The sequence below is a fragment of the Leucoraja erinacea genome, chromosome 30 (assembly GCF_028641065.1).
Source record: "Leucoraja erinacea ecotype New England chromosome 30, Leri_hhj_1, whole genome shotgun sequence".
NCBI lineage: Eukaryota > Metazoa > Chordata > Chondrichthyes > Rajiformes > Rajidae > Leucoraja > Leucoraja erinaceus.
In genome coordinates this window covers 26638562-26648867 of record NC_073406.1, presented here as the reverse complement: position 1 = coordinate 26648867, position 10306 = coordinate 26638562, and the positions used below count along the sequence as shown (strand labels likewise).

Below are 10306 nucleotides of genomic sequence, written 5' to 3'. Positions count from 1 at the left end.
GACAGTGTCTGGAACGTGTGTCTGTGCCCCTGGCTATGTCGGAGCAGACTGCAACCAGAGTAAGTGACATCATCGGCACAACTCAGCCCGCGGGGGTTGCATCAGCCTGGGGGAGGGGTGGACCTCACTGGGTGGAGGGATGGACGGATGGACCTCTCTAGATAGATCCCAGTGGGAAGGGTGGACTCACTGAGTGGACTTCACTGGAAGGTCATTACTGAGGGAAGGGAGGACCTCACAGAGCATCGAGGAACCTTACTGAATGGAGGGGGTGAACCACAGAAGGTCGTTACTGGAGGGGTGGTCTCTCAGGGGGTACGAGTGTTCACACTGTCCTGTCTGCTGCCCGCAGCCTGTCCCGCCGGTCACTATGGGTCGGACTGTGCCGTGCGGTGTGCCTGTGGGGAAGGTGCCGGGTGTGACCACGTGACGGGCCGATGCAGCTGCCCGCCGGGCAGGACCGGTGACCAGTGCCAGCACGGTAAGGCCCACGCTGCTGTCGTGGGTATGGGGGGGGGGGGGGGGGTTACTGACCATTGTCCAGACCCCATGTGTCCTGGTCTGGGCTGTCATGGGTATGGGCCATAGTGGGTATGGGTGGGAGGGAGTGGAGATTGTCACCATTGTCCAGTCCCCAGGCTGTCCCAGGTATGGGATGGGGGGTAGTTTAGAGACTCAGTACAGGGGAGTAAGGTGGGCAGTTGTGCGCACACACACTGCCCCACTCTCCCCGTCTCCACTCGTGTCCCCCTCCCCCCCCCCCCTCTCTCTGGTTACCCCCCCTGCAGGGAGCATGATGGGTAATGGGTGTGGGGGGGGGGGGGCAACATGAGTCTGGGGGTTGGATGAGTGAGTGGTCCCAGGAACATGGTGAGAGTTTACTTTAGTTTAGAGATACACCAAGTCCACGCTGACCAGCGATCACCCGCACACTCGCTCTATCACACACACACACACACACACACCACACACACACACACACACACACACACACCACACACACACACACACACACACACACTCGCTCTGACCACACACACACACACACACACACACACACACACACACACACACACACACACACACACACACACACACACACTGACACACACACACCCACACACACACACACACACACACACACACACACACACACACACACACACACACTGACCCACACACACACACACACACAGACCCACACACAGACACACACACACACACACACACACACACACACACACACACACACACACACACACACACACACACACTACCCACACACACACACACACACACACACACACACACACACACACACACACACACACACACACACACACACACACACACACACACACACACACACACACACACACACACACACACACACACACACACACAGGGATGAGAAACACAAGCCAATTAACCTACAAACCTGTACGTCTTTGGAGTGTGGGAGGAAACCGAATCACCCAGAGTAAACCCACGCGGCCCCCAGGGAGAACATGCAAACACCACACAGACTGCACACGTAGTCAGGATTAAACCTGGTGCCAGTCACTGGTGTGGGGGAGGAGCTGAATTTATGGGGACAGGATGAGGGGGTGGGGGGAATGATGGGGAATAGGAGGATGTGTGGGAGGTGTGGAGGGGCAAGGATGTTTGGGGAGGGAATAAGGATGTAGGGGATGAAGGGGTGAGCATGCGTGAGTGTAGGGGGAGGGTGAAGGATGTGAGAGGGGTAAGGTTGAGGTGTGGGGAGGGGTGAGTGTACGGGGAGAGTCAATGATGGCGGGAGAGGGAAGGATGTGTGGGAATGCTGGCTGATGTGAGGTTCGGTGTAGGGATGGTTGGAGCAGGGGGGGAGGATTGGGGGGGGGGGTGAGTAACGTGGGCGGTGGTGTGGGACAGAGGGAATGTCTAGGATGGTTGGTGTGGGGCGGAGGTAACTCTGGAGAGGGATGTGGCACGTGATCCTGGCCTGCAGTGATGAGGTGGAGATGTGATTTGAGAACCATCTTCTGTCGTTGATGCTTCCATATGGGGGAGGTGACTGCTCAGTTGAGTTTATTGTCACATGTACCGAGGTACAGCGCAATGCTTTTGTTGCATGCTAACCTGTCAGTGGAAAGACAATACATGATTTCAATCAAGCCATCCACAGTGTACAGATACATGATAAGGGAATAATGTTTAGTGCAAGGTAAAGCCAGTAAAGACCGATCCACAGTATTCCGAGGCTCTGGACTGCTCTCTAGGTGTGGTGGGATGGTTGAGTTGCTGGGACCATTGCAGGTACAAGCAGCTCCCTGCCTAGCCCTGGTCCAACACGACACCTTGAGCCCAGCCCGTGTCTCCGACCGCTGGCTGCCCAGAGCTGATGGATGTTTGTCCGTTAACGTGACCGACTGCCTTGTGTGTTTAGTCTGCCCTAGAAACAGGTTTGGCGCAGGCTGCGGGGACACGTGCAGCTGCAGGAATGGTGGGCGGTGCAGCGCGGTGGACGGCTCCTGCTCCTGTGGCCTGGGCTGGACGGGACCCCAGTGTGAGCAAGGTGAGACCTCTACACAGGTAACGTACCCAGGACCATGGGGCATCTCAGCCCAACAAACATACTCCTTCAGTGGAGAACTTGTACGGGTGTCAGGGGTTGTGGGGAGAAGGCAGGAGAATGACGTTAGTAGGGAGAGATAGATCTGCCATGATTGAATGGTGGAGTGCACTTAATGGGCTGAATGGCCTAATTCTCCTCCTATTACTTATAAAACCATGGCTGACCCACCAGAAACCTCAAGACTTTGTCTACCCCAAGTCCTCATGGTAATCTCTGCCGTATAAACATTTTCTTTTTACCAAAAAATAATTTGAATCAACTATTTACAAAAACACAAACAAACCCCCCATCATAGTACAAAATAAACAAATACAGTATCTTTAATTATTAAATAAGTATTTCCCCATCCTTATTGAGGGTACATTCCACCACCCTCCCGCAGTGCCCAGCGGTCCTGGGAATACCCCAGGGCAACCGTGGACAGCGCGTAGTTCCTTTCTGTTGCCACCGGGGCACGGACGTAACCACGGAAACCTGTATGAACATTGAAACACTCTACTTCTTTAGTTTAGAGATACAGCACGGAAACAGGCCCTTCAGCCCACCGAGTCCGCACTTACCAGCGAGCTCCACACATTAACACTGCCCTACACACATGAGGGACAACTTACACTCGTACCGAGCAAATTAATCTACAATCCTGTACGTCTTTGGACTGTGGGAGGAAACTGATCTTGGTGAAAACCCACGCAGGTCACGGGGAGAACGTACAAACTCCGTAAAGGCAGCACCCAGAGTCGGGATCGAACCCGGGTCTCCAGCACTGGAAGTGCAGCAACTCTACTGCTGCGCCACCCTGCCACCACCCTGCCACCACCCTGCCACCACTTCAAACCCTCTCAGTTTCCTGGCCCTCTGACATTTACGTCTCTGTCCTGGGTGGGCGAGCCTTTACGTTTGAGCAGTGACTTCTACATTCGCCCCCACGAGGGGCAACCCCCGCCTGACAGCACACCTCAGGACCGTACACACTTCAGTCAGATCTCCACTCACTCTCCCATACTCCAGCACACACCTGCCTACCTTCTGAAGATGGGTGTTGACCCGAAACATCGCCCATCCCATCTCTCCAGAGACACCGCTTGGCCCGCTGAGTTTCTCCAACATTTTGTGTCTATCTTTTAAACCTTTTTTCATAAGCATATTTTTCATAGGCAAATCTTTTGTGTACAGGTTCCCCAGTCCTAACATTCTTTCTTAAATAAGGAGAACAATGCTGTAGTGGGAACTCCAGATGTGGTTAGAACAGTGCCCTGCATAACTAAACCTACATTTTCTCCTATTGAATTCAATTCCTCTCGAAATAATAACCATCTATTAGTTTTCTAATTATGCACTATACCTGTATATGAGTAATTTACAAACTCTGCATTGGGAACTGCATCCCATTGTATCTCTGAGCTCTGCAATCTCTCTCCATTCAGATAGAGGTTAGAAATACAGCAGGGAAACAGGCCCTTCGGCCCACCAAGTCACACCAACCATTAATCATCCCTTCACACCAGTTCTATACTATCCCACTTTCGCATCCACTCCCTACACACTAGGGGCAATTTACAGCGACCAATTAATTAACACACCTGCACATTTTTGGGATGTGGGAGGAAACCGGAGCATCCAGAAAAAACCCATGCGGTCATAGGGAAAACATGCAAACTCCACACAGACAGCACCTGAGGTCCGGATCGAACCAGTGTCTGGTGCTGTGAGGCAGCAGCTCTAACAACGGGATCACTGACTAATAATGAAAGAATGGGTCGAGTGGGCTTATATTCACTGGAATTTAGAAGAATGAAAGGGGATCTTATAGAAACATAAAATTCATAAAGGATTGGACAGGCTAGAGGCAGGAAAAATGTTCCTGATGTAAGGAAGTCCAGAATCAGTAGTCACAGTTTAAAATAAGGTGTAGGGAATTTAGGACTGAGACGAGGAACATTTTTTTCAGCCAGAGAGTTGTGAATCTGTGGAATTCTCTGCCACAGAAGGCAGTGGAGGCCAATTCACTGGATTTTTTCAAGAGAGTTAGATTTGGCTCTTAGGGCTAAAGGAATCAAGGCAACTGGGGGAAAAGTAGGAATGGGGTACTGATTTTAGATGATCAGCTGTGATCATATTGATGGTGGTGCTGGCTAGAAAGGCCCAATGGCCTAATCCTACATCTATTTTCTATGTTTCTATGTCTAATGTAGGATATGTCTCCTTGTATTGTATGTCTACATACCTACATGTCTCCTCAATGATGATCACAAATTGTTCACTGTACCTATTGAAAATCCAGAACAATTTGGATTATATGCTGTAATGGTGTGAAGCTTAAAGCCCTTGCGGGTATGACCAGATCCACGGACAGCATCTTCCCCACTGTACAGCCCTGAAAATGAGATACTTCTTTACTTTTCCTGTAAAAATGAACACTCTTACTGCTTGCCGCATGACGTTACACAGAGCAGAAAACCAAGTGTGTCTAACAGCAGCTTTTACATGAAGCTGAGGAACAATCTTGGGATCTTGTATCAAGACAATCAAATAAACAAAAACTGAACGACAAATTTTGTGGTTATGTTTGATCACAAAACAAATCTAAAATGAAAATAATCTCTTCTAAGATTCAGAGCGCAGAGCTTCAAGGCTAGCTTTCCTTATCATTGGTGACACTTCCTTATTTAATGGCTGGATGCCAATTCTCCAGGATTGTCCAGGCCTTTCCAAGAATGCTCTAAGGCCCCAGGAAATTTAAAACCATCTCCTACAGACAGCTACAATAACAATTCTAGTATTAAAAGGCACGTAATGTTACATTGCTTCAAAAGCTGTTGACTGCAAATAAGATCGAGAGCAAGCTTACCGCCCGCACTGCCACACCACATCCTTGCCTTTAACGTTTCCTTGTGCTTCTCTCCCATCACTTCCCATGCCTAAGTTACAGAGAAAGGTTGAACAAGTTAGGTCTTTATTCTTTGAAACGCAGAAGGTTAAGTGGGGACTTGATAGAGGCCTTTAAAATGATGAGAGGGATAGACAGAGTTGACGTGGATAAGCTTTTCCCATTGAGAGTAGGGAAGATTCAAACAAGAGAACATGACTTGAGAATTAAAGGGATAGAAGTTTAGGGGTAACATGAGGGGGAACTTCTTTACTCAAAGAGTGGTAGCTGTGTGGAATGAGCTTCCAGTGGAAGTGGTGGAGGCAGGTGGAATTGGATAGTTATATGGACGGGAAAGGAATGGAGGGTTATGGTCTGAGTGCAGGTAACCCTATAACCATATAACAATTACAGCACGGAAACAGGCCATCTCGACCCTCCTAGTCCGTGCCGAACACGTATTCTCCCCTAGTCCCATATACCTGCGCTCAGAGTTCACCTGGGTCAGAGTGCTACCAGAGTGCTACCAGAGAGGTAGATGGGACTAGGGGAAAATAAGTGTTCGGCACGGACTTGAAGGGCCGAGATGGCCTGTTTTCCATGCTGTAATTATTATACATTATATGGTTATATATATGAGCTCATGATACCGGTAACATCCACTTCCTGCTCCTCCATTCTACTCTCACCAAACCACTGACTTCTCAACCTCCAGTTTTGAAAATTCTTGCCCTACTCCACCCTCCCTTTCTCTTCAAGTCCTTGAACCTATTGAACCAAATAAGGCACTACTGCCACTATTGACTCTTGACCGACATAGATTCGTGCCAAATGGTTTGAATCTCTCCAAACAGGTTCCTATGGTTCTTACAGGTTCACACAACGCCAGTCTCGAGTCTCTGAAATCGTCTGTTCCTGAATGAAGGAGATGTGGGCCTAAGTGAGTTGTAATGGGGAAGGAAGGGCCCACCAACACTGGTGGAGTTTCGGAGTAACTTTCGGGCAACCTTCCTGGACATGGGTACTTTGACAGCTGAAGATGTTGTCAATGACACAATGGCATCTCCTGGCGTTCTGTTGTTCATGTCACCACTCATTGATTCACAAACCACCTCCATCCCTGCCGGCTGTCATAGTCATAGAGTGATACAGGACGGAAACAGGCCCTTTGGCCCAACTAGCCCAAACCGACCAACATGTTCCATCTACACTAGTCCTAGCTGCCGGCATTTGGTCCATACCCCTCTAAAAGTGTCCTATCCATGTACCTGTCTAACTGTTTCTTAAACATTGCAATAGTACCTGTCTCTACCTCCTGACAGCTTGTTCCATTCACCCACCCACCACCCTTTGTTTGAAAAGTTACCCCTCAGATTCCTATTAAATCTTTTCCCCACACCTTCAACCTATATCCTCAGGTTCTCGATTCCCCTGCTCTGGGCTAAAGGCTCTGTGTATCTACCCAATCTATTCCCCAAGTGTCCTCATCTCTGTGGCTAATGGGATGCCCATGAACTTCACTATTGAAAGTGCAACATGCCGATCTAATGGCATGTCACCTGGTCACTTGATAGCAGGTTGGACAATGCTACTGGCAACCAGTGTCAGTAAAGCCCTCTTGTCCTTAACTACTTCCCTGAGGCCCAGGAGGCTTATTGTACCCAACCCAGCCGCCTTCTCTGGCAGCTTGTTCCATATTTGCACCATACTCTGTGTGTAGGTCACCCCTCAGGCCACTTTTGAATCTTTCCCCTCTCACCTTAACCTATGCTCTCTAGTTTTTACTTCCCCTTCCCTGGGAATCCACAAATAGGTGCGGCAGTGGGCCATTCTTCCCTTCGAGCCAGCACCGCCATTCATTGTGATCATGGCTGATCATCCACATTCAGTATCCCATTCTCTCACAATAAATGTTACCATTGGATTTGCCTTCCTCAACTTTGTGACACAATTCTTGTTCCAATGCAAGTCCCAATCAGGCAGTCCGAGGCTGGTTTCAGATCAGGTTGTATCAGCTCCCAGTCAGTGGAGCGTTGGTTCTGCTGGCCACAGCCCCAGGGACCAGGCAGTGGATCTTTCACACACATGGTTTCCACACAGACCTTGCTGTCTTTTCCATCATTGCTGGGTTTTACAAACTCCCCTTTCTGCTGACTGAATACAACCACAAAGCTCTCCTAGACATGCCTTTAATATCATTACCAATGATACCCCTTTTGCTTTTCATGACCCTTCCTATTGACATTCATTCATTCCTCTGCGCAGATCCTCCCCTCCTTCTTTCCTCACCCACCTGCTCCACTGGCCCTCTTGATGAATCTCTACATCTCTCAGTTGGTGCATGAGGTCATGGACCTGACACGTTAACAATGTCCCAGCTCCACCCAGTATTTCCGCATCGCTTGCAGTTTTCACATTACCCAATCACCATGTTCCGTGTCTATTGTATATATTTCCAGTTGCTGAATCCAAGACACAATCTGGTAATAATTTAGTTTAGTTTGGTTTAGAGATACAGCATGGAAACAGGCCTTTCGGCCCATCATGTCTGTACTGACTAGCACATTAACACTACCCTACGGGGCCTGTCCCACGAGCATGCGACCAGCATGCGGCAAGCGCTACCTAAAGGGCCGGTCCCACCAGCATGCGACCTGCATGCGGCAAGCGCTACCAAACCAGAAGCGGGGGCCGCGCGACCAAACCAGAAGCGAGGTCGAGTGAGTGACATGAAGTTTGAGCAAAGTCCGTGGGAAGTTCGCGTGTGACGTACGGCGTTGAGGCAGATGCGGGCCAGCAGGCCGTTGCCGCAAGGAATTTTTGAACACGGTCAGTTTTTCGGAGCCCCGCGCGATGTCGGGACCAGCTCCGCACAACTCCATACGGCTCCGACGATCGAAGTGGGACCGGCCCCGCGAGGCCGTACGGCTCAAGCGACCACGTTAGGTCGTGCTTGCCGCATGCAGGTGCATGCTGGTGGGACCGGCCCTTTAGGTCGCGCTTGCCGCATGGAGTCGCACGCTCGTGGGACAGGCCCTTTAATATATTAAGGACAGTTTACATTTATACCATTCCAATTAACTGACAAACCTGTACGTCTTTGGTGTGTGGGATGAAACCTGAGATCTCGGAGAAAACCCACGCAGGTCACGGGGAGAAGGTACAGGCTTTGCACAGACAGGGTCGCTGGTGCTGTGAGGCAGCACCTCTACCACTGTGCCATTAATATATTGTATATATTTCTGGTTGCTGATTCCAAGCAGGAATGTGGGTGATAATGTCTCTATTCTGGTGTTTGTGTTCTCCAGAGTGCCCCGCTTGGAAGTTTGGTGCCGGATGCCAATTGGACTGTGCCTGCCACACCAATGCCAGCTGTGACCGGGTCACCGGATTCTGCCACTGCCCTAAAGGATATTACGGGCAATCCTGTGAGCACGGTAGGTTGGCACTGAGCCTCCAAGAAGGAATGGGACATTATGGATGATTCTAATCCACCGGCACTTATCCTTTATTTATTATTGTATCTTGATGAACAGCGGGATCTTGGGGTCCAAGTCCACACGTCCCTGAGTGGCAACACAAGAGCACAGGGTACACGAGTCTTCATTGGTTGCAACATTGAGGACAAGAGTCACGGTGCAGCTATATAGGACTTCAGCTAGGCCGCATGTGGAGTATTGCGTGCAGTTCTGGTCGCCCCATTACAGGAAGGATGTGGAGGCTTTAGAACGGGTGCAGAGGGGTTTTACCAGATAGATGCCTGGATTAGAGGGGATTGGATACAGTGAGAGGTTAGACAGATCTGTATTGTTTTCTCTGCAACATTAGAGGTTGTGGGGAGACCTGGAATAAGTTTGTAAAATGATGAGCGGCATAGAGTCATTTAGCACGGAATCAGGCCCTTCTGCCCAACTTGCTCATGCTAACAAAGATGCCCCATCTACACGAGTCCCACCTGCCCATGTTTGGCCCATATCCCTCCAAACCTTTCCTGTCAATGTACCTATCTGAATGTCTCTAAGAGTCATAGAGTGATACAGTGTGGAAACAGGCCTTTCAGCCCAACATGTCCCATCTACACCCATCCCACCTGCCTACGTTTGGCCCATATCCCTCCAAACCTCTCCTATCCATGCACATGTATAATTGTTTCTTAAATGTTGCAATCGTCCTTGCCTCAACTACCTCCTCTGCAGCTCGTCCAAGATGACTGGAATACAAAAACAGATATGTATTGCTGGGGCTCTATAAGGCCGCATTTGGAGTATTGTGAGCAAATTTGTGCCCCATATCTGAGGAAGTATGTGCTGACTCTGGAGAGGGTCCAGGGGAGGTTTACAGGAATGATTCCAGGAATGAGTGGGTTAGCATAAGATGAGCGCCTGACAGCACTGGGCCTCTACTCGCTGGAGTTTAGGTTGAGTGGGGACCTCATTGAAACTTACAGAATAATGAAAGGCATCGATACCAAGTCAGTGCCTGGGTCAGCACCACAGAGGCCTCAGGAGAGGATCCGGCAGCGGTGTGGAGAGGTCGGTGCGGTGGCCAATGATAGCGCCGACTGACGGACGAGGCGGACACGTGTAGAGGGGCGACGGCAGCGGTGAATTGCACTGTGCCTTGTCACATGTGACGAAGTATTCAATTCCAACTTGTTCCATACACCCACCACCCTTTGTGTGAAAAAGTTACCTATCAGGTTCTCATTACAGTTTTCCCTTTCACCTTAAACCTTTGTCCTCTAATCCTCGATTCCCCCGCTCTGGGCAAGAGACTAATCTATTCCTCTCGTGATTTTATACACCTCAATAAGATCACCCTCA

General features: G+C 49.8%; 1 protein-coding gene across 2 annotated transcripts in view; it reads left to right on the top strand.

The window, feature by feature from the left end:
• The window catches only part of LOC129711769 (multiple epidermal growth factor-like domains protein 6), a 552574-nt gene that overhangs the window by 525155 nt on the left and 17113 nt on the right, over positions 1–10306 (top strand). For both annotated transcript variants that reach the window (XM_055659700.1, XM_055659701.1), the window contains 4 exons: positions 1–59; positions 353–481; positions 2429–2557; positions 8792–8920. The exon at positions 1–59 is cut by the window's left edge and continues 70 nt beyond it. In XM_055659700.1, the coding sequence (XP_055515675.1) occupies positions 1–59; positions 353–481; positions 2429–2557; positions 8792–8920 (446 nt within the window). The remainder of the gene's footprint in view (positions 60–352; positions 482–2428; positions 2558–8791; positions 8921–10306) is intronic.